The 23,730-nt window shown below is 53.7% G+C and overlaps 2 protein-coding genes across 4 annotated transcripts in view; one reads left to right on the top strand and one right to left on the bottom strand.

Annotated features, from left to right (window-relative positions):
• Positions 1-23,730, bottom strand: part of RASSF4 (Ras association domain family member 4) — a 34,588-nt gene that overhangs the window by 10,406 nt on the left and 452 nt on the right. For 2 of the 3 annotated variants that reach the window (XM_079899186.1, XM_079899188.1), the window contains exons 2-4: positions 14,768-14,864; positions 12,674-12,749; positions 1,307-1,437 (exon numbers count right to left, since the gene is read on the bottom strand). In XM_079899186.1, the coding sequence (XP_079755312.1) occupies positions 1,307-1,437; positions 12,674-12,749; positions 14,768-14,829 (269 nt within the window). In that variant the 5' untranslated portion in view covers positions 14,830-14,864. The remainder of the gene's footprint in view (positions 1-1,306; positions 1,438-12,673; positions 12,750-14,767; positions 14,865-23,730) is intronic. The other variant, XM_079899187.1, reaches the window with a different exon arrangement.
• On the top strand, positions 5,290-6,963 carry DEPP1 (DEPP autophagy regulator 1). The gene is made up of 2 exons (XM_079900438.1): positions 5,290-5,416; positions 5,985-6,963. Exon 2 carries the CDS (start codon positions 6,012-6,014, stop codon positions 6,636-6,638), a length of 627 nt encoding a protein of 208 aa, XP_079756564.1. The 5' UTR covers positions 5,290-5,416; positions 5,985-6,011; the 3' UTR covers positions 6,639-6,963.

Raw genomic sequence — 23,730 nt, 5'->3', positions numbered from 1 at the left:
ACACAGGCAAGAATCAGGGCAGGCAGAGCTGAGGCCAGGATTTCATATTAAGTCAACGTAAAAGATTAAAAGAAAGGCAAAGGATCGCCCCAGTGTCTGCTGGAAGGAGAGGGAGTCTGTCCTGAAGACCCGGTGTACTGTGCTGGGCGCCGTTGCATGGACACAGGGTCACACACAGTGCCCGGGTGCTGCTGGGGGCTGGGCTGAGGCAGCTGGCATCTGCGGCCACATGCCGAGGGGGCTCTCTGGGCTGCCCTCAGGCCTGCGGGGGCTGGGCAGCAGCAACCTCGAGGGAGCCAACCTCCAGGCCTCTGAGCAGGGTGGTCTCCAAGCCAGGGTAGCTGGTGGTGGGCTGGGGAAGGAATGGGCGTGATGGGAAGTAGCCACATGGTGAGGAGGAACCTGCAAGGAGCAGACAGAGCATCCAACCCAATGCTGAGAGGCCTCTGCAGGCCCTTGTCTGAGACTGCTCGTGTGACCACTTTTACCCTCCTTTCTAAGGAGCCCATCCAAACTCTAAGCTCTAAGTCTGTGCGGCTCAAAATTTGCTATGAGTGACCAGGGATACCTGGGGACGCCCCAGGGGTGTCAATGTGTTAAGGGCTCTCAGAGAAGCAACTTTACTTCAGTTTCTGAAGGGGAAAATGTTTTGAATTTCTGACTCTTAGAAGGATTTATTACATGCAGAAGCAAGCAAAACGCAGCAGCAAACTGCCCGTCTATGGGGTGGGGTGGGAAGAGGCAAACGTCCACTAAAACGATAAGGCAGATAGAAAGCCATTTCATCCTGATCGAAACATTCTTCTGATAGTTAAATAAATCTGATATTAAATTCTGATAAATTTATAAAAATAAATTCTGATATTGGAATGAAAGCAGAGCAGGAGGAGGCTAAAATTGTGTGCGTTTTTAACATAGAACAGGAGATGCTGAGATGCTTAACTTGCAGAGGGTGTTGGAAGCCCCCCCCCCAGAGCCCTCTCTCTCTTACGGACAAAGCAAGTTTGAGAAGCACAGCCAGAGGTGAGGGGAGCCTGGAATGTTCTCCAAGAGGGAGGTGATTTGGTTGTCATGGAGAAGGACCACCTGGGGGTGAGGCTGCAGGTTGGCAGGTGAGGTCATGGGCTGAGGACGTCACGGGGTGACAGGGATGAGGTTGGGTTATCCTGCCATGCTCCTGCCCCAAATGGGAATGGGGCTAGGCTGAGAGCAACTTCCCCCGCCCCCGACACCCCAAACGATACTTTTGGGTTGAACGGGTGTCACGGAGACCACCTGGCCCCGCCCCACCCAGCCTGGCACTCACGGGTGTCCTGGTGCCCAGGAGGCGGGGGAGAGGTGCACGCGCTCTCTGTCATCCTGTATCTGGAGCCGGATGGGCCGCCTCAGTCCCCAGGAGATGTTGAGGAGCCCCTCGATGATCAGAGCCCCTTCTTCCTGTGGGGATCCACACGGGTCAGCCTCTTCCCCCAGAGCAGCCGCGCTCAGGGGTCACTGCCCACCCTCCCCACCCACCCTCAGGACTCAGCCCCTGCCCACGGGACTCGCCGTGCACTCAGGCCTCCCCAGACACGCCCTCTCCTCCCTGGCGTCCTGTCCTCCTTTGGGGGAAGGCCCACGAACTTCTATGTGCTCCAAGGCACGCGGCCCGGGGCTGAGAGGAAGCCTGAGGCGTGCCCTTCCACCGCCCAGGCGCAGGGTCTGGGACAGGGCGGCTGAGTCAGGTGTCCCACAGGAACGCGGCCGCTGTCTGGCAGGCACGTCCACAGAGCGGCAAGGAAACACGTTCCAGGGAAGCACGGCTGTGCAGACACCAGTGCAACACAGGGCACCTCTCCACCCACTGCTGCACCTGGGCAGGGGACCCACGGTCAGCTGGCCCTACTGGGCATGTGCCGAGGGCACTGGATCCCATGCCCACGAGAGCAGAGGTGGACTAGGACAGTCCCCACACTGTTCCCATAGTGGCCTGAACCCACCCCCAGATTACTGAGCTGCCTTCTTTCCTGAGGGCCAGTCTTGCTTTCCTCACCACCTGGGATATGGACAGTCCCGTGTCCCACCACTGGCACACACACTCAGAATATCTACATCAGCTCCCAGCCCGCGTCCCCGACCAGCCTTCATTTCCCAAGGTCTGCAGATGGCATGGCCACTCCCCTGCCACCAACCCTGGGGTCCTAATCGACAGAGTCCTCCAGAGGCACCCTCAGCCAGCTCCCACTTGCTCCCCTCAGGTCCTTGATTCTGTTCCTCTGACCTATTTCTGGCTCCTGTATGAGCGCTACCACCTCCAGGCTCCCTGTGTCCAGCCTCATCACTCCCACATGTGTGCCTGGCCAGGCTGCTTTGTCTGCACCCTCAGAGCACCTGCCAGAAACCTTCTCAGCTTCACGCTTCCACAGAGTCTAGGTCTTCCCAGCTATGTGCTCCTAATCTGCTTTGATACTGGTCTTTTGGCAATGAACTTAAATCGTCATTCTCCCAAAGCCATCTCAAGCACCATTTTAGATTCACAAATGCCATTTCTTTCTCCTTGCTGACATCAAAAGCCCTGTGAGAAGAGGGACCTTGTGGAAAATGTCATATCCCTGGCAGTGCTTACAGAGGTGTCCTGCAGTGTCCATTTCATGGTTAGTTAGTAATAGTTTAAAACACCCTGCCATACACGGAGAAAATATTTCTCCTCTGTTCAAGTTTATCAAAAATACACATAGCTTTCTGAAATGGCCTTGCACTGTTTGCTAAAAAAGAAAACAAACAACAACAACAACAACAACAAAACCAGAGCTATTTTTGATAACCACTGATGCTACACAGGCACAGATATGTAACTAAAGATCTGGAACTGTATGTATGTAATATGTAACAGATACGTAACTGTAAAGGAAAGACTAGATTTATCCACTGCAGTTAAAGGTCCCGTGGGGATAGTAAGAAAACCCAAAGTGGGGTTCAGGTCTTTGTTTTCAGACTTAGCTTCACACGCCTCCATCAGATGTTGACAGGTCGCTGGAGAGAGCCTCTGCCCCACCAGGAACACATCTCGGTGTGTTCATTCATGGACATGTTTATTCATGGACACCAGCCCCATGATGGACTCTGGGTGGAGGAGATGAAGCAGACACAGCCCCAGACCCTTTGATGCTCTGAGGGCACCGCTGGGGCAGGGGCAGCAAGGCTGGACATACTGAGGCCAGACCTCCAAAGTTGCTGTATGAAGGCTCTGGGGACCTTGCCATGAAGAAAGAGGCAGGGGGACTTGCTCTGGGGAAGCGAAGGGCTGAGGCAGAGCTGCTGCCTCTGAGGTCAGGGTTAAGCTATGCTGGGGACCAGCTGGCCTGACGTGACTCAGGCCTGGTGTCCCTGCACAAGCGGCATGGGTGCGCCCAACCTGAGCCCCCTACCACTGCTCTACTGCTCCCCCAGCCTGGCTCCATCAGAATGGAGGGGAGGCCCTGTCAGCCTGCAGCGTTCTCTGATCAAATCAGAGAAGCCCAAAGTAGAGAAGAGGGACCTCCAGGGCAGCCCTCACCACGCAGGTGGGGAAGTAACAGGACGAGAACACAGGTCCCGGGGCCTGGACTTCCTACAAGTTGGGAAATCAACCTGGGCCCCCTAATTCTATCCCAGTCAACACTTAACTCCTCAGTTCAGCCTATTGGCTTATTTGCTAATTGCTAATGAATTCAAAGAGAGCCAGAGAAACAGACAAAGGCTCTACAGAAGCATCCAGATGGAAGAGCCAAGGTGGGACTTGGTATGTTTAACTGAAATCCTGATCACGGGTTGGCCGCATGCCTTGGCCCATGAGAAATACTCTGGCCAGAATGCATGAACTTGGGACTGCCAGCTCCTCCCGCCTGCCTTGGCACCTAGGGTCTGTCCAGCAATCAGACTTCCGACCTGAGCTTCTGTCTCAGTGACTTGCTTTCCATCCCCTGCCTGTGGGAACAAGACAGGTACCTTCCAGGTGGGCCCAGGGCTAGGTGGATGACGTGAGGTCTGTCTGAGAAGGGCACGGTGCTGGCTCTCTACAAGGGCTTTCCCAGGGTCACCTGCCTCTCCCCCAGCTGCCTCCTGTGCTGACACACTCATCCCTGGACACTAGCAGTGGCCTCCCAACGCTGGCCAGGTGTTCCTCGGTCTCCCTGTTAGCTGCCCTTTAGCCCACGCACAGCGGCAAAGTCAATCCTTCAAAGCAGAAGCCAGACTCTTGCACCCTTGTTCAAATCCCGCAGTGTCTGTCCATCCCCTTCAGAGGGAAACCCAGTGTCCATGCCAAACCCACCGACTTCTCCCCACCTGGGCCAGTCATATGGGCCCCTGGCTGTCCACTGCCCAGCAGACTCTTGCCACAGTGGCTTTCCACATGCTGCCCCTCCTCTGGGAACACACGACCCTCATTTGTTCAGTTCTCTGCTCCATGTCCCCTCTTAGAGAGGACCCTCCCGACCCCTTGACCACAGCGCAGCTGGCCGTTTCTTTGCAGCTGTAATCAGTACCCAACATCACAGCACCCATCCACTGAGTACTTAATTCTTTCCCTCACTAACAGCTAAGCTCTAGGACGCAATGATTGTTCACTGCTTATGTCCTCTGTACCTAGAACAGTCACTGGTGCACAGGAGTACTAATTAGATACCTGGGGAACAAAGAAACAAACCAGTTATCATTTGAAAGCACCACATCTGGGAAGCAGCAAGACCAGGACCCTGCAGGCTGCCCCTGGTTCCACAAGAAGGTGGGCACATCCCAACTCCCAGCAGGCCCAGGGAGCCTGGCCTTAGCCGCCTCCAGGCTAAGCCCTGCATCGCTGTGTCTGGCAGGGTCCCTCACAGGTGCAGGCCCAAAGCTCTACAAGAGCGAGCACCGGGCCAGAGTGTCCTGGGGTTGCAGGGTACTAGTGTAAGGTGTAGTGGGGAACACTTCTAGGCGGAGGTGGCAGACCCTAGGGTTGCTTGTGGGAGCCCAGTGGAGCCCTCTGCCTCTCCCAGTGGCCACCCCACCCCTGCCCTGCAGAGTAAACATTCCCAGAACGGCCCACAGGCGCAAAGCCTTGCTCCAAGCTGGGCCAGGCCCCGCCCGCCAAGCTGTTTTCCTCTGAGAGCCTTCCTGAGAACTGCTATTTTTGGCCCGTGTGACGGTAACTGATTGCTGGTGTAAAGGTACAAAAGCAGCTGCCAGGCCCCGAGGTTCGCCAGACAGCTCAGGGAGGGCTCTGCTCTGCACAGTGGCACATCGTACAGGGGCCGTAGCACATCTTCCTCGTCGTCCCCCTCCCAGCAATCTGACGCCGGACACAGGGCTCCAACTACTGGACCCCGATCCCTCTGCTCTGAGCTTCCTGGGGGCTTTCTGTGGACTTCCTTGCTCATCCAGCTCCCCTGCTACCCCCAGACCTCCTCAGCTACAGGTAAGAGACAGCAACTGCCCTCTGGTTTGAGGTAAAACAAAAAGGCGTTGGGTATCTTTGAGGCAGTTCTCAGCCTGGGACTCGCACAGCCTCACTGCGGGTTAGAGACCAGGATGCAGCTAACTGCTAACAACAGCTGCAGAGGGCTTTATATTCATAATGGAATTTCCCATGAGGTGTCATTCCATAAGCTTTTCCCAACGCCCCTGAGAGGTGTATTTTTAACCCCATTTTATGGATGAGTAAGTGGAAGCTTGGAGAGGTGACTTTGCCAAAGGACTCCGGGTCAGGAACTGCTAAATTTGGTTTTAAACCCAGGTTTCCTCTGACTCCAGTCCGTGAGGCTGGGTTCTCTGATTTGTACAGGTTCCTGAACAACAGTAATGATAGAATCTTAAGTAATGTTAGCAGGAAGAGCCCAGGAGTTCGAGCCTGGTCTTGGATCTGCAGACTTTAAACTGCTCTCAGACACGTGATTCACCCAGGCAGCCTCAGGTGGGGAGGGGACGCAGGAAGGCTGTCAGGATGGCACACTAGTCCCTCACCCCAGTCCTCTGTCAACCAACAGGTTGCTGCTTCCTTGTGGCCGGCAGCCATGAGGTCCCGGCTTTTGCTTTCCGTGGCCCACCTGCCCACAATTCGGGAGACCTTGGAGGAGATGCTGCCCGGTGGGCCTGGAGAGGACCCCCCCGCCTCCCCTAGCCTGGATGACTACGTGAAGTCCATCTGTCAGCTGGCGCAGCCCACCTCAGTGCCGGATGAGGCTGCAGCCAGGGTCCGACCCAGTAGACCCCACCGGCCAGCCCGTTCCCGTGAGAAGAGCTGCACCACTGGGTCCCTACAGGACATCACCACCCGCTTCAGTGGCCAGCAGCCCACACTGCCCGGGGCCAGCACTGTGGACCCTCTGGACTGGCTCTTTGGGGAGTCTCAGGAAAATCGGCCAAGTGGGAGGGACATGCCAAGGAGGACTGGATCCTCTGCTGACCCCTGGGCTTCATGCAGACAGACGGACAGTGGCAAGGCCCGGGGGGCCCCCAGAGGGAGGCTGAGTGATGTCAGGGTTCCAGGGCACTCTCTGCTGAGACCGCAGAGGGACTGGCGCCAGTGCTCCCAGGCTTCTGGGCAACCTGGCCAGGATGCAGTTTCCCCAACAAGCCCCCGTCCCAGCAGCGTCCTTAGAACTCTCTATTTGCACCTCCCCGTGATCCATGAACTCTGACCCCTCCCCAATAAAGACTTCTGCAAATCACATACAGGTCTGCATCACCTCTCCACCCTCTCCCTCCCCCCACCCCAGGTGGGCACCGCCCCTGGCAGGTCTCTGGGAGGGAACAGAGCCTCTGCAGAGAGGCTTCCTGCTTTGGCAACTCATAGTGAGACCCCTGCTCCAAATAAGAGCCTATCTCACATGATGTGGCAATCGATACGCATCCCGTCTGCACTACTCCTAACTGGCTGATCACCTCGGGCAAGTTATTTTAACATCTCTTCCTTGGTTTTCTCACAGGTAAAATGGGGGTAATTAATGGGACCTGCCTCCTAGGTTGTGCTGATGAGTAAATGGGCTAAAACGCGCATACATCCTGGGGCGCATGTTACAAGCCCACACATGGAGTACCTGTTGTTTACGTGGCTGCCTCACAGGTGGGGAAATGAGTAGGTGGGGGGAGAGAAGCAAAGGCCTCAGCCCTGGTGGTTTCAGAGCCAGGCCCTGGGCACTCTCAAGTCAGCCCCGTGGCTCCCCACACCCCTGCTCCCCCCAAGAGGCCCATGAGCAAACTGGGGGTCTCAGCAAATGCACCTGCTGTGTTTTGGGGGACTTGTCACTGGGCCACCCGCGGGTACCTCAGTGGCTCCACCTCACAGGTCCTGTTGTGTCGTGGGGAGCGTTTTCCCCACGCTGACGGCCAAGACAGAACCTGCACCAGCTAAGCCTGCAGGGCACCAAACAACTGGACCAGGTGGCCCTGTCCCCGCCCGTCCCCACCCTTACCTGCCTCCACCCAGGGGCCACTTTTCTGTGGGGCAAAGTTCAGGGTGTTGTCCAGGTGCTCTGCTCTCGGGCAAGTTCAGGGGCCAGGGCCTCACTCCACATGTCCATGGGTCTCCCACAGCCCTGGGTCCCTACATCCTGGCAAATCCCAGTTCCCAGGGGCATCTGGCAAGCAAGGAGGTGAGGGTGAGGGATAGGGGAGGGGGCAGATTGCTTTCCTCAGGGAGACAGGTGAGGCACCAGAGAACTCAGAGAGACAGGCTTAAGACCTCATTGCCCTGTTCTCTTGGGCCAAGCCAGAGCTGGCCGCCCTGGTCAGCGTGGGAGGGACAGAGGAGAGGGGGAGGATGCAGCTGGGGCCACGGGCAAGCTCATGGCCAGGTTCAGCTTCCCCCACCTCCTTGCCCTGTGGGCTAGCAAACTACTTTGCCTTCCATTTCTCTCTCTCCTTCCCTCCCTCCATCCCTCCCTTCCCCCCTTTTTCCTTTCTTTCTTTCTTTCTGACTTTAAAATATTTTAAAAATTGCTTTGGACATTTACAATATTTATCTGTCCTCTTTTTTTTTTTTTTTTTTTTTGCGCTACGCGGGCCTCTCCCTGCTGTGGCCTCTCCAGTTGCGGAGCACAGGCTCCGGACGTGCAGGCTCAGCAGCCATGGCTCACGGGCCTAGCCGCTCCGCGGCATGTGAGATCTTCCCGGACTGGGGCACGAACCCGTGTCCCCTGCATCGGCAGGCGGACTCTCAACCACTACGCCACCAGGGAAGCCCTGACCTCTTTTATGTGTTTTGTGGGGAGGCAAAATGTAAACCGTGAATTTAAAAGAAAAAGTTTCAGACAAGCAGTTTACTTAGTTTCCTGATCTGTAAAATGGGGACAGCAACGCCTGTCCTTCATACCCTACAGTGGTTGGGGAAACGGTACAAATGAACTTGGAGATGGAGTTATAAGCACTGTATACAAATTTTAAAACTGTCACAACCGCTGTGTCTCTGGTTGACTCAAGCCTCTGGGTCCCTGACTTTCTCCAGCAAATATGTGTGGGGCAGGCTTTGGCCAGAACGTCCTAAGGAGGTGGTGAGGAGGGCTGACCTGCTGAGCGGGTGCCTGGCTGGTGACTGGACGGGTCAGGCTTACTGCGCCAGCCTCATAGCAACGCGGTGTGAAACTAGGATGACGCTGGCTAATCCCCCCAAGCTCAGAAATCACACTGCTGCATTTGGGGAGATCAGATAGGGCCAAGGAGATTCCTGGGCTCTGGGCTCCTCTGCTAATACCCCCGACGTAAAAGAAGCTAATGGCACCTTCAGAAGTTGCCAAAAAAAAAGATGAATAAAGGGCTGGGGGAAGGGGCTTCTGGCAGTGTCCCAAGCTCCTGAGGACAGAACAGCCGAACAGAAAGTCCTCGTGGTGGGGCCCTATGGAGCAGTCTCATTCTCCTTCCACCCACCACTGAGACAGGGAAGGGACACAAATGCCCCTCCCGCCTGGAGAGACAGACTGGAAAGCCCTCAGGAACCCCCAGGGAATACATCCACGGGCCTAGCACTCACCAGGAACCGGTGGTCTGTCTGTCAACCCTGTCATTCCTGCCTTCAGGCCTTAGAAGAAGAGGGATCATTATAAGAGGAAAGGGGACCCCTGGTGGAGGGAAGGTCCTTCCCTTTCTTGCACTTGTGCAGGGGGCCAGGGGCTGAGGTCCTACACTGGGTGTAGTGTGCGCTCACGCCACCAGGGGGAGCTTTGAGCCTACTCAGAGCTGAGCGCGGGGCGGGGTGGGAGGCTGGCTTTGGCAGCGGCCACACACCACACACCAGGACACCAGGGCCCTACTGCCTCCAGCTCACACAGTCAGCAGTGATATATTTGCCCACTGGCATTTCCGGGGTGGTCCATTATTCTGTAGAGGCACCAACCAGCCTGGTTAAAATGCTTTGCTCTCTTCAAAAGGCACAATTGCTCCCAGTTGATCACACTTTTCATTGTAAAACAAGCAAAACGATCCCAAAGGCAAGGTTTACAATGAAGGAAGCTACTGCTCCTGCCTCCTGAGCGGGAATCCTTTGTTCCTAGTTCTGTAGAAGCTGGGGGAAAGTTCACAGGGAAATGCCTGCCCCAGGGTGTGCCCCCTGCCAGTGACACATTTCATCTCTCTGAGTTCCGTGGGCCCCAGATGAGACAGTGGACAAGAAAGTGCCCCAAACTGTAGCAGCCAGGCTGAGGCTGCTCCGGGGCAGGCCCAGAGACAACAAGCTGGGTGGGAGGGTCTCTTGCAGAGCCCCTTGTGGCGCTGGGAGGGCATACCCGAGGCTGAGCTCCCCACGCTTAGCTTGGGGATCAAGCTTGGGGGGCAGGGGTCACAAACCGCTTTCCGAGTCCCTGAGTCCTGGTGAGTCCTACTCAGTCAAGACCTCCACAGACCTCCAGAGCTTAACGCTGGCGATGGCATCGCTGTATTATACACGTCTCTGCTCAGGCCTTGGAGCCACGCCAGAGCCTCTGACTTCCTTCAGGGTCATCTTGGGCCAGAGACTCTAAGAGTGTCAGTTTCTTTGTTTGGAAAATGGTCACTCCTCCCTCACAATGCCCTTGTACTACAATAAATACAACAGAGGCAAAGCTCCTCTTGTCTGCCCTGCCCTCAGCGTCTGCAGTGCCGGGAGAGCCCAGTCTCGGGTGGCCCGGCAGCAAGTTCTAGGAACTATGAGTCTCTGAGGCCCAGAAGGTCCCAGGTCAGCAACCTGAGGAACTGCAGAGCCCCGGACGCTGGGTGGTGGGTGAGTCACCCAGAGATGTCACGCATTTCAGCATTAGAACTCCCGACTCCCAAGCCGGGAGCCTGTCTCTATGGTGGCGGTCACCTCCCAAAGACACACGCTCCCTCAGGCAGGCACACCTTGGCTGTTAAAGCTGCAGAAGGTTCCTGAAAGGTACTTTCCAGCTCCAATGAGATCAGGTCAGACCCTCACACCTTCTTTAGGGTTAGGAATATGAAAATCCCTGCCTGTGGGATGTTAAGTTCCTGCCTTTGGGGCCAGCAGGAGTGCCTCTTCCCCACTGCAGGGTCCTACACTCCTCCATGTGGACTGTTCCATCACACAAACAGGTCTGGGGCTTCCCTGTCCCTCTCCCCACTCAGCTGTTCCAACAGAGGGGATTGTTTTGGGGAATCCCAAGTGCCAAGATCAAGCTCTTAGACTGGCTGTTCTCAGACTTGGCCTTCATCAGAATCCCCTGGAGGACTTGTCAAAACACAGCTGGGAGGGTGAAGAGTTTCTGATTCAGCAGGCCTGCGGGAAGGAGGGTGATAAGAATTTGCAGTTCTAACCAGTCCCCCGGTGATGCGGAAGCTGCTGGTGTGGGGACCACATGTTGAGAACCATCATGATCTTAGAGCAATCCCTGGATGGCCCAGAGCTGAGGAACAGGGTCCAGTCAGAAGACCCCACCCCATGCCTTCAGCACAAGAACTGAAGTGGGCCCAACTCCTCACTTAGCAGCACAGATCAAAACTGCCCAGCACGCTGGGGCTCAGGACTCATCCCAACTTGCTCCAGGCCTGCATCTGCTGGTTAGTTATCTAATACCTATGCACAGGTACCGCCCCATGCCTAGCCGAGGGGATGCAGGACTAGTAGGGCACTTGGCCCAGGTCTAGGGGCTTATCACTCAAGTAAGAAAAGAGACAGCAAAAGCAGAGATAGCAGGATGCTAGGATGAGAGCCCTGCGGGCAGCAGTAAGGAGCTGGGCCAGGGCGGGCTGCTGAGACAGGCGTCAGAGGCTGCTCTGCAGAGGAGTGCGAACACAGAAGCATGCAGAAATTCTGAGGGGTGGGGAACAAGTCGTCAGGGCTGGTCCCAAGGCCCCACGCAGGGTGGGTGGGTCAAGGGGAGGCAGAGTGTGAGGTCTGTGTCATTCCAGGTTGTCACAGGCAGCCTAGCACTGCCTGAGCCAGGAGCTAGCAGCCTCCCTCCCGTCCAGGCTCCTGAACTGTGTGACCCTGGCCTGGCCTGGCTGATGGAGGTCACCTCCCTGACACTGACTGGCGATCCCCCTGCTGCCCAGAGCTGCCTGCACCTCGGGGCTCACCCTCTGTTCTAGTAATTACAGAAGGGGATGTGTGGTTGTTTGAAGAACTAATGGAAGCGAGATTAGTGAGCAGAGTGGCTTCCGCCTGCATGAAGTCTCTGTGGGTTGCCGGGGCTTGAACTGTCCGTTCCTATGTTCAACAACAGAAGGGGAACTCAGAGGCCACTGGCCCTTGCCAGACACTGATGGGCTAGAGAAAATTCCAAGAGTCAACCCGATCTCAACCGTGGAAACCTCCCCAAATAAAGCCTAATCACGATCACGAAAAGACAGCCCATTTTGGCTTTTCAAATGCCCCAGTATCCCGACCAGGGCTCCCATGTGAAAGATTTGGAAGTTCTAGATGGTGGGTGGCAAGACCAGGCCTTCACCTGATCTGCCCGGTGAGCAGCTCCCCGAGCCTGGGCCCTGCTGGCCACTCCCTGGAGTCCAGCTGGTGCCCACGTGCTTGTATTTGGCTTGTTTTGTTTCGGCCACACAGTGCTTCGAGGTTTGGGAATTCCACATGAAATTCCAGATACCTAGCTTCCTTTGAAAAATCAGGAAGGGTCTGGGTGTACCAAGCCCACATCCCTGCACAGCTGCCCTGGGTTTGATCTGACCCGTGCTCTCCAGTGTCGTCCACTCCCCACGCCTACCCTGCCTCTCAAGTGCGGACCTTCCTGGCCCTGTAAGCATCTTCTGGGGAGCTCTCCTCTATCGCAAGGCTTTCCTCTTGGTTGACAAGCACAGAGAGGCTGCTTTCACTCCTGCATTGCCCCGTGAACTTGGGCAAGCCAGGGCCTTGTGCTGAGTTCCTCATCTATGCTGGGATGAGCAGAGGAAGCACTGGACCGTGCGGTCTCAAAAGATTTCAGACTCCAATGTCCCGGCCTTCACGAAGACAAAAGTCCCAGGTGGAAAGAGAAGGCCCACGAGGGGATTTCCATCGGCTCTGCATTCTCACGGGGATGGTCCGACCCTCAGTACCCCTTGCAGGGATCTCAGAGGAGATAACCTGGTCCCCAACTCAGGGGATGGGTGACCTTACAATTTATTATCCAAACTGGACACTCAGAGTGAAGGAAATGGTCTTTAGAATTACCCTTGATTAACAGGTATAAAGCAGCACTATTTTTGGCAAGCCAGGATAAATGGTGACCCTATGAAAAAGAAGAGAAATGGGCCTTACCTCTCTGTGTCTCAGCTGAAAGCTTCTGCCCTCATGGTAGCAGTTGTAGGTTTTCAGCAGGCTTAAGAGCTCTGACCTAAAAAAGGTAAAGACACACATATGCTCTTGGAATGTGGTGGGGCCTTGGATAAGGCATCTGGCTTCGCTGGGCTCAGTTTCCTCATTTGTAAAATGGGCATAATGTACACATTTTGCCAACAACATATAATCCATTGAGAGACTAGACTTTGCCATCAGACACACACCCTTTGGTCTTCTAAGGAGTTTCGCAGATCAGCGCTCCTGGAAAGCCCGGGGTGGGGCTGCGAAGGAAGCAAAACTCACAGAGGGGTCCAGGTCAAAACTCACAGAGGGGCCCACGCTATTGTACTTCTAGGGTGTTTGCACAATTTCACTATTATAGATAAGAGTTCCTGACAATCTCCCTGTACCTTACTTCTGAGTCACCTTCTCAGAATAAGTCACTTGGGCTTGGATAATTGGCATTTTAAAGGCTTCCTTTTTCTCCCCATTTCTTCCTACAAGGGTCTGGGGTGGCTGCTATGAAGGTACCACCAGGGTACCTCTTCCCCATCCTGACTTCCTGGACGTGTGATCATGGGATGAAGGTGACAGCCCCTGAGAGTAAGATCCTGAAGGCCCGAGGATGGCTACTCTGTCCAAATGCTGTCTCCCCAGGATAAAGGGAAAGCCACAGCTTGTGCCTTGGCGGAGGTGTGGCAGAGAGAAAACGAGGACAGCTCCCTGTACCCAAGCTGGGCTCTGCAGGGCAGTGCAGTCCAATAGACATGCAATGCAAGCCACACACATCATTTTAAATCTTCTAGTAGCTATACTACCAAGGAAAATAAAACAGGGGAAATTCGTTTTAATAACATTTTATTGAATCCAGTGTATCTAAAATATTATCATGTCAACGTGAAATCTATGTAAAAATTATTAATGAGATTCTGCTCGTTATTTTATTTTGTAAGAAATGTTCGTTAGCTGGAGCATCTTTTATATTTACTACATCTCTCCAGCCACAGGTCCCATGCTCGGCAGCCACATGTAGTTGGTGGCTCCCCTACTGGACAGAGATGCTCTTGAACCTCTCAGGTACTGCCTTCACCCACACTCGAGCAACCCAGGGCCTGGATGAGAAAAACACGCTCTGGTGCTCTGTTGTGCAGCCCTGTGTGATGTGGGGTGATGGTAACTGACAAGGGCACCCATTTACAACTTGATGGCATTAACAATGCAGGATTCAATACTGCATGTTCACTGTGCTTATTAAGCGTGCAAACACTGAATATAAAATTGTTAGGATACGTACATGTATAACATATCTAAATCATGTATGGTTGTTATTATGACTTTTTTCAAAATGATATTTAATATTGTTACATTGTTCTTATTATCGGATTTAAATAAGGAAAATGATGGTGTGGGAGCGCTGTCTGTTTTCTCAGGGTCTTTAGTAGGAGGACCCCAGCGGGCAGGTCCTCAGCAAAAGCTAGTCCATTTCAAGGAGGCTTGCTTTGTCTTCAGAATGGCAGATAGGAGCTACCCAAATTTAGAAAATACTTGGACTCAGGACTTGAAAAGCAAGATAAAATGAAAAAATACACTTTTCTTTAGTTCAGCAATGAACTTGGAAAAGTATCCCAAACAGTTTTTTATGATGAGACCAGGAGTCTCATCATAAACAAAATAAAATAAATAAAAATAAGCTGAGAAAAATATACCTTTTTAATAAAAACTCAAAACTAGTTTTGAGGGTTTTTTTTTCCCTGAACTGTTTAATGCAATAAGATGTTAGTATTGCTCTAGTTTTTATATAAATTAAACGCCATCTCTGCAGGTTCACAGCAGGCACTGTCACGCTTTCCTGCTTTTGTCTGCCCAGGGAGGCGGGGGTCAGACTCATGCCTTGATCCTTGATCTCCAAAGCACTTCAAAAAGAAGTGCTCTCATCACTGTCCCTGGGGCAGGCGCATCACTGTATCTACAAAAAGTGCCCAGAATTCCTCCACCCACAGGCTGCCCATGGCAGGGGGGTGGCCACGGGGGAAAGGCAGGCATGGAGACCCCTCTTTGCTCACAATGGCTTACTTCAGAATGGACTTGCTGTCGCTGATGGGCACGTGAGAACTGGGTGGACAATCTTCCTTCATCTTCTGCTGTTGTCTGCAGACTCGGAAGTTACCTGCTGGTAGACAAAGGAGGGCCCACAGACACCTAAGCTGGGAGGAGTGATGGCCAGTGTGGCGCCGGAGCCTTGGTGCAGAGGCTGCAGCTTCTGCCTCACCTCCCACCTCCCCACCCTCTCACGTGGCCACGCCCCAACCCCTACCTCACTCCCACCCCACCCCCGCCCCCAGGTACAGGGCCAGACCTAGAGGACTTCATGGGACCCCACACCCACACGTGTCAGCCCTGGCAGGGCAAGGTCAGAACCGCCCTATCAGCCCCCTTCCCAAAACCTCTTCATGATCACCAGGAATCAATCAGTCTCCTCAATATTTCAGATTATATGCTTTTTTTCTTGATGGACACCCTGAATGATGTGTTCTACCTTGACTGCTCCCTCAAACCTCTAAGTCACCCCTGGCCTTTCTCCTCCGTTTCCACAGAGCCTGAGGTGGTCCCCCCATCACTGCCTTTGGAGTCAACACACCTGGACCAGCTCTCCTAGGGACGGGCTAATAGGTACCATGTTCACTACATGCTGGAGACTGTTGAGCATATTCTATGAATTATCTTGTTTATTCCTTACAACACCATTATGAGGTAAGTGCCATCCTATTCCCATTTCACGGATGAGAAAACAGGGACAGAAGTTAAGTACTTGGCCCAAGATTCCCAGTGAGTAAATGGCGAAGTCACCGAACACAAGCATCTAGACTCCAGATGCTGGTCTCTTAGCCCCTTCTCTATACTGAAATCGGACAGTAACTTAAACCCCCAGACCCTTCATTTTCCCATCTGTACAATGGAGTAACCTCTATCCTATAGGATTGTTCGTGGACTCACCCATGAAACTGTCTCTATCTCTTCTCATCCACAACCTGGAAACGTCTGTGGAGCTTCCCAAGCCCTCCTGGGTTTCTTTCACAGAGGGGAAATCCGCTAGAGCTTTCTCTACCCTGCTGGCATCCTCCGTATAGATTCTTCTCTCTGTCTCTGCGTTATTCTGGCCGAGCACTCTCTTATCAAGGCCCACTATGTGTCGGGCACTGAGCCCCAGCTTCACACACATGCATACTCTAACCTTGACCCTGCCTCTACCCCCCCTTCTCCCAAGTTGCAGCTAGTAATCTGAGGGGTTTAGTTACCCTGGGAGGTGGCACGGACAGGGCACACAGTGTGTCTTTCACACCATGGAGCTTGCTTGGCTCCTTCACAAAAAATCCCCAACATCTGTTCACACAAACCTGGCTCAATCGCGTCTTCCTGACCTGTGTGTGTGCCAGTGCTACTGGGGGTGGGCGGGAGGTGGTCAAGGTCAGGTCCAACTGCCGTGTTATCGGTGACCTCAGAGCAGAGCCCGTCGCGGCAGAGGGGCGCTGACTCTGACTAGCCCAGCACACTCTTGCCTGCTGGCTTGATCCACCCACAAACAAGACGTGCCAGCCTTCTTGTGGCCACATCAGCCCTGAATGAGCATCTGACTTTGGAGGCAGGGGACACACGGCTGGCGTAGAGAAGGGGAATGGTTTGAGAGAGGTGGGCTTCCCAGTGACATCAGAATCATCCCCTAAATTCCTCCCCTCTGCCTGAGTCTACAGTGAGGCAAACTGTGGCCTGCAGAGAGGGCAGGCCCCCGGCTGTGGCCAGCAGCCAACCCTACCTCTGTAGGGCACAGGGCATTGGCACCGTGGGGGCCTGGAGCTGGGGACTCCCAGCTGCCTTCTTCTTGGCCTATTTCAAAATAGGGTTTCGGTTCCTCAGCACCTCAGATACCCTGTGGAAAAAGTGATCTGCCAGGCTCCCTCTCTGGGTCCTTCCTCAAATGCTTCCAATGCAGAAGCTGGCTTCAGCCCAGGGCAAGGCTGGGTTTCTCCGTCAACACCGTTTCTGTGGGTCCATGACACAACTGTCTTGCTTTAAGCCAGCTCATAATGGGAAGGGCTGGATTTACCCAGAAATAACAAGAGATGGTTTTTTCTCTTGCCTTCCTCTGTAGCCAGCTTCTCTTCCACTCCCCCCACTTCCTGCTCTGAGCTCCACAGTTCCCCTAATGGGCTCTATGATTTTTCTCTTGCCTTCCTCTGTAGCCAGCTTCTCTTCCACTCCCCCCACGTCCTGCTCTGAGCTCCACGGTTCCCCTAATGGGTTCTATGCTTTTTCTCCCCTTTGGGCTTTTACAGCCATTCTCTGCTCAGAACCCAGCGTTGTCCTTGTCCTACACCCTAAACCGTCGCTTGCCAGGCAGCCCGTGCCGGAGCAGACCCCTTCTGCAGCAGTAGCAGCAACAGCTCCTCTCTGGCCTAGTTCCTGCTCTCGGCTCTCCCCTGCAGGGCCGGCCTCTTGTTTGGACTCTCCCAGGAGAGGAGGAGGGTGGTGTGGCTGGGATGTTGCTTTTCTGCCTCACCACTTGTTTCCAGCAAGGAGTGCAAGCCTGGGACGCTGCAGGAGGTCCACAAATGGCTGTTAAATCATTGGACGAATACAGAAAGCCTTATGGGGTCCCCCAAAGTCAACTTTCGAGAGTTGTGCATACACAGCTGGAATAAATCATGCAAAAGTCTCCAGGGGCCAGGGAAGTGACTCAGCTGAGGGACACTGGTCAGGGCACTTGGGGACACATTCCTCTTCCAGAGGGGCAGATCTTCTGGTGTTTCACGAGAAGCCAGACATCTGGATTTTTATGGGCTACATTTTACTGTTTAAAGTTGGGTGACTGTGGTAGAGACAGTTACTGCCCCTGGAATGATCACATGATAGCTCCCGTTCCCCAGCCCCCTGCAGCTATGGGGCCATGTGACTAGCTCTGCAAACAGAAGTGTTGTTGTCACTCCCAGGCCAGGGCATCTGAGCCAATGCATGACCCTGCGGCTCTCCTGTTCCCTGTCGTGGTGACCCAGAAAGCCACATGTCCCAGTAAGTACAGCTTCCTGATGGCCAGCCTGGGTCCCAGAGTGCTTCTGCGGTTGCCTCTGCCAATCTACAATGAATGTGGACTGGGAAAGAGAAATAAACCTCTGCTGTGTTTCAGGGATTTGTTACTGCAGCATAACCTAGGCTATCCTGACTGATTCGGTAAAGAATAAAGTTAAAATGAATATATACATGTATGTATATGTGTGTGTGTGCGTGTGTGTGTGTGTATGTGTGTGTGTGTATAACTGCTGACGCATGACATGACTCCATTTATGAACACTGTATTTCTCCCAAAGCATGTGGGGAATATGCCCATTTTGCTCTATTTAGAAGGGACACTTACAAGGGGAATTCTCTATATCAAGCAGTGATTAGTTATTAATAGAAGATGCTTCTTAAAGTGCTTTGGGCTGGGAGCTGCGAAAGACCCGTGTAGCTTCAGTTGCATGCTTTTTCCTCTCTGGGCCTTGATTTTCCCATCTGTACAATGAGAATATCGATCTCCAATGAGTTAGAAATTTTCTCAACTGTAGAACTCTTTGTTCAAATGTAACAGTTATGCAAATCAGATTAAAGGGGCTGCTCTGGTTGAAGGTGAGGTGCGTGGCGGGGAGCCCCATCCGTGGCTTTGCCTAGGGCTTTTGATAATACTGTGCTGAGTAACACAGGAGAGGCTCCCTGCAATGGCCTTCTGGAAGGCTTTGCCCTCAAGAGCCTGCTTATTTAAAGGACACAACCAACGAGTGTCTCCAGCTGGAGTTGGGTGACATCAGCTGGGGGAGATAGCTCAGAGGGAATCAGGAGGAAAGTGCAGAAGCGTCCTGGATTGCAGAGAGCAAAGTGAAAGGAGAAGGTGGCTCGTAGGGTAAACAGCTTATGTGGCAGGGACAGAGAATGGGGTACACCATCCCAGGTGAGGGAAGGAGATAAGTGAACAAGGCTGGGGGAAGGCAACGAACTGAGGGTTCTTTCAAATTGCCGGGCGGGGTGTGAGCCTTATGGGGGGGGGAGAACTTTGCTCTGTAGAAAAACAATCTCTTCTTTGAGAGAACCACATACTGCTGTGTCCTCTGACATCCGTCATGTGCGTGGCCCGAAGCCAGTCTCATGGTCTCTGGTTCTCACATGTCCCATCCCCCCACCCCAACTCGGCAACACCTCCATCTCCTTGTGTTCCAGACCTGAGCTCTGGGGTCACTCTCAGAATTCCTCTCCCAATGCCAGCACTGCATTTGCGCCTCCTTTACCCGACTGGAGGTAGAGGAGGTTTTCATTGATTTTGATACTCCCAGTGTCTTGTCCGGTTCTCAAGTGAGCTGCATGTGTACCTGAGAGGCATCCTGGGGGTAACTTGAATGAGAGAGCTTTGAGGGACAGTGGGCACACAGACCCCGGGAAGAAAGCCAGCTGAGATTTCTCTCCATTTGGAACGTGTTCCTGAAACCGCCCGTTAAACACTCACCGTCCTCATGCATTGGGCAGGACTTAAATGAATCTCCAGTGGAGCGTTTTTCTACCTTTTAAAAAAGGACAATCTTATCTTTAAATAAAGCCCTAGGAGAAGCTTAACACACAAACGGATTAAAGCGGGGCTGCTCTGGTTGAAGCAGGAGTCGGGGAGAGGATGGGCTGGACCACCACCCAGGCGCAGGCTGCAAAGCACAGAGTGACAGGTGCAGCTGCGCAGGCCAAGCCCTGTGGCTCTCGGGAGTCCAGCCTTCCTTGTCCCAGCCTGCTCCCCTCCCCCAGGCCCCAGGGCACAGAGCTCAGGCCTCCACACTTGCTTCCCTGGCTGGAGGAGGCTCTGTCCCCAACCCGAGGACTCAGGCTGCGCCAGGGCTCCCTGTCTCCCGGAGGAGGGGCCCCAGGGCAGCAAGCCAGCCCTGGTTACCTGTCCCAGTGAACAGGCAGTGGATTGTTTTCGCTTTCCACTTCAGCAGCTGCTCTGCCAGCCGTGAGGAGGGGCTGCTGAGGACAGTGGGCCCGCTGCCTGCCCTCGCTTTGTCCCTGGCCTTTGGTCTGGGACAAAGGACAATGAAGCCTTTAAAGCTGCGGCCCATCTTTCCTCTTCTGGGGTCATGGAGCTGCTTATTACGGGAGCAGGCAGCTCTGCGGCTCCTCAGGCCATCACTACAGCCCACTTCCTACCGTCTAACGGCAGAAGGAGAAAAAGAAAGCTAACGCAGTGGCGTTTTCATGAAGCTGCATCCACTGCGTTCAAAAGCCTTTTATTTCAAGACGACGTGCTGCCTACTTATTAGTCCTACGATGCCCTCTCTTTCATAAAAGAGTGGCAATGATAGATGGTTGTTGTTGTTCTAACTCGGCAAAGTGGAAAATGTATCGGCATCCAAATTAAAACGTTCTGAGGATGTCTGTGAAATCTGAGTGCTTGGTAACCTCTGTTCTAACATCTTATAAAATTATGACTCTGAAGTTCTTCTTTAGGCAGGATTAAAATCAAATATGTAAAGACCGTGACATGGCGAGTCCAAGAAAGAGGACGGAGCACGTGGGGGCACAGCTGGGAGCCTCTCAGCCCAGGCTGCTCAGACCAGAAGGAGGTCGGAGGTTCCTAGGGAAAGGGCAGTTGCTGGTGACACTGCCAGGCATTCCTGTGAAGGCTGAGTCCCCTGCTCTGCAGTCCGTGGCTGCACCTTTCAAATGCCAGCCAGGGCCAGCAGGAAGGTGGCGCAGAAAACAATGAACCTTTAAATGGGCCCTCCCTAGCTAGCACCTGTTAACCGGCAAATGGCAGGAGGTTGGCCAGGGAAGAAGCTGTAGTGCCTGCTAGTACCAGCTGCCTCTGAGAGGGGGTCTGGCCAGACACAGGCCACCCCTTGGCAATGTATTTTTGCCGAGAAAGCCAGCTGTTGGGATGCGGATGGCGGGCAGGGACGCAGCAGCTGCAGCTTCCATCCCCTTCCACACTGCTGTCCTTGCCCTTCCTCGCTCCTCTACCTTCACCCCCTGGGCTTGGCCACACCCTCCCTGCCCCAGCCTTGGTGGCTGGAAGCCCAGGGGGACGTTGTGCACAGTCCAGCTGGAGTCGAGGGAGAGCAGGAACGGCAGCTGCAGAGCCACCCGTTACCTCCACTTGCCGCCTTCCCCTTGGTCTACCCCCTGACCCCAGCTCACCTTTACTGTATCGTCCCCACCCTCGAGGTCCTGGGCTTCCACCAACACTCTCCCTGAGCCTATCCCAGCACCAGGCCCCCTGACACCATTGCTCTTCCTCTGAAGAGCCCGGGCCTCTGCATCCAGGCAGGTTGGCCCTCCTCACAGCTTTCTGACAGTCGCCACCTAGAGGCAGTGCTGCAACCAGACCCCTGCAGCCAGGTCTCTGGCTTCTGCCCTCGTTTTCAAGGCCTGGCTCCCTGGGGCAAGAAAGCATTTCCCATCCTACTGCTTCCCCTTACATACATATTCCCTGGCCCCGCGGGATTCTCCCTCCCCAGACTGAGCTTAGCTCTTGCCTATGGAAGAAGAGATCTAGGAAAAAAGGAATCCTCTCAGCTTTGCTTTTTGGGCCAAACAGGTACTCAGAATGACCACTGGTTAATATCCCAATGGCCCAGAGCCAGAGGTGCCGGCCCTCCGAGTGCCCAGTGCCAGCTGCTGCAGGGCTGCACTGGGTGCACAAAATCGCTGCCCCTCCTCGTCCCCCACGTCCTCTCATCCCCCCAGCCAGCGCTACCCACTGCACCAGACCTGTGCGCTGCACGCAGCTGCTGGAGGTGGTTTCCTGTGAGACGCGGTTCGGCTCAGAATATTCTGGGTCATGGAGCCCTCTGGAGTCTCCTGAAAGCTTAACACACTGTCTCCAGAAACATGCCCGTGTGCGCACACATACACACACTGAATTTGCACACATACACACACTGAATTTGCACACCATTGCAGAAGGATCAGTAAGCCCCTGCTCATGTGCTCCCGGACCTGCAGGTCCCAGGTTAAGAACTTCTACTGAAATGTGCCACAGCAAGGGAGAGGAGGCAAAGGGGCATACTAGAGAGAAGTCTGGATATGAGCTTCGCTGGGGTATCAGCTTGGCACATGACTTCAATGTGTTGTGACATCTCTCGGGCCTCAGTTTAGCCAGGATTGCACTGGCAGCTGGACCAGAGCGTCTTTAGGTCTCTTCCTAGCTCTTTGGCTATGGGGCTGTATGACACCCTCGACTCCACCCCCCAAGGTCAGGCAAGGCAAGGGAAGGGGGTTCCAAATCTCTCTAAGCAGTGCATCCTGGGGAAGGAGGTCAGACAGCCAGAAAAGGAGACTGAGCAAACTGCAAGTTCCCCTTTAACAAGAGTGACAAAACTGCAGAAGCTTCGGGAAGTGCAGCCACTTCCTAGTTGATTTTGATTTACTTTAAAACAACTTGAAAATATTTTCTTCAGTGCACTCTGTGAGAGAATAACCACCAGCCTTTGCAAGGATCTGGGTTTAAAGCTCTGCTCTGGGATTCTTTAGCTGTGTGACCTTAGGCAAGTCCCTTTTCCCTCTCTGAACCTCAGGTTCCTCATGAGCTGAATCACTAACTGCTGTGAAGGTGAATGAGGAAACAGGTGAGATGGGCCTCATATGGGGTTCACCCATGATAAACAGAAGTTCCCAGTAGAGGTCATAGTGGGAGTCAGGGTCTCCAGAGAGACAGTGAGGCTCTGGAGATGGGAACCTGGGACTCAGATAGGATGACAGTCCTCAGCAGGAGCATCTGTGAGCCACAACATCTGGCTGAGTTCACTCTCAAAACCAAGATCAAGTCCAGAGTGCTTTCTGGTAATCAGAGTCTCCCCTTTGAGCCTTTGCATTTACAGGAACTGAGCTATAACACACGCCTGAGTTCTGTTCATGTTCTGTTGTCATGGGTCATTGTCCAGCTGACCCTCACCCGGGGGGACCCTGGACTTCACTCTATTCTCAACCTCCAGGCCACTTGCTGGAGTCTCATGGTGGAAATATGGTCCCACCTCCCGGCTTTCACACTGACACTTTAATCTGTGGCCTCAATCTCACTTTCCCTGTAAAGTCTCAAAGCACAGGCACTACACACAGAGGGAATAATGACAAAAACTAATGAAAACGTACCGACAGTGTTGAAACACACCCCATCACAACTTCTTAGCCAGCAATTTTGTGACCTAGGTTTAAGGAATTCATCTTCTCTTCTCTCCCTTCCCCTTCCTGTCCTCTCCCTCCCCAGTACACCCCCTGCCCCCCACCCAGCACCTCCCACCCTGCTGGCAGCAGCTCAGGAATTACTCAGGGGAGCGGGGGTGGGGGGGCAGGCAGATTGGCATTTTAGCTGTAGTTAATATTTACTCATGGCTTCTGGCAACAAATCTTGATTGTGCCGTGAGCAGTTAAACTAGATAGAAGCCAGTGAGGATCCTTCCTGCAAGTGCAAGCACATGGCTTTGGAGTCCAACCTGCTTGGGCTAAAATTCCAGAATCCCAGCCCTCACCTGTTGTGACCCTATTTAATTCCTCTGTGAAGTGGGATTACTCACAGCTCTCTTTTCAGTGTTTCAAGAAAACACTGGCACTGGCCTGGCACTGATCCTGGTGTGAGAGAAGGCCCTCACTCCCCCAGGCCAGATGAATAAAAACAAAGGCATCTGTCTGGAGTGGGAAGTGCAGGACACAGTCAGGAGCACGGGGGTGAGCAGAGTGGCTGGCAGGGTGAGCTCTGAAGTCAGTGGGTGAAATGAATGAGACCTGGCATAACAAGCCCTGGGTTAAAATGCTGACTCCACCACTGACTCATCTGGGTAAAACCGGACAATTCCATAACTCTTAAAGCCTCAGTTTTCTCATCTGAAAATGGGGATAATGAAAGTATCAAGGCTGTGAGAAGTAGGTGGCATACGGTGCTAAAGCTCTTAGCACAGGTCTGGGAACAAGGCAAATCCTCTATAAATAGCAATTGTGAGGCCCTGCTTCTGCTATTATCTTGGTGCTCATGGTCT

The sequence above is a fragment of the Stenella coeruleoalba genome (assembly GCF_951394435.1).
Source record: "Stenella coeruleoalba genome assembly, chromosome: 16".
Classification (NCBI taxonomy): domain Eukaryota; kingdom Metazoa; phylum Chordata; class Mammalia; order Artiodactyla; family Delphinidae; genus Stenella; species Stenella coeruleoalba.
Note: the sequence above shows the minus strand (reverse complement) of the source record. Positions and strands in the feature narration are given on the sequence as shown.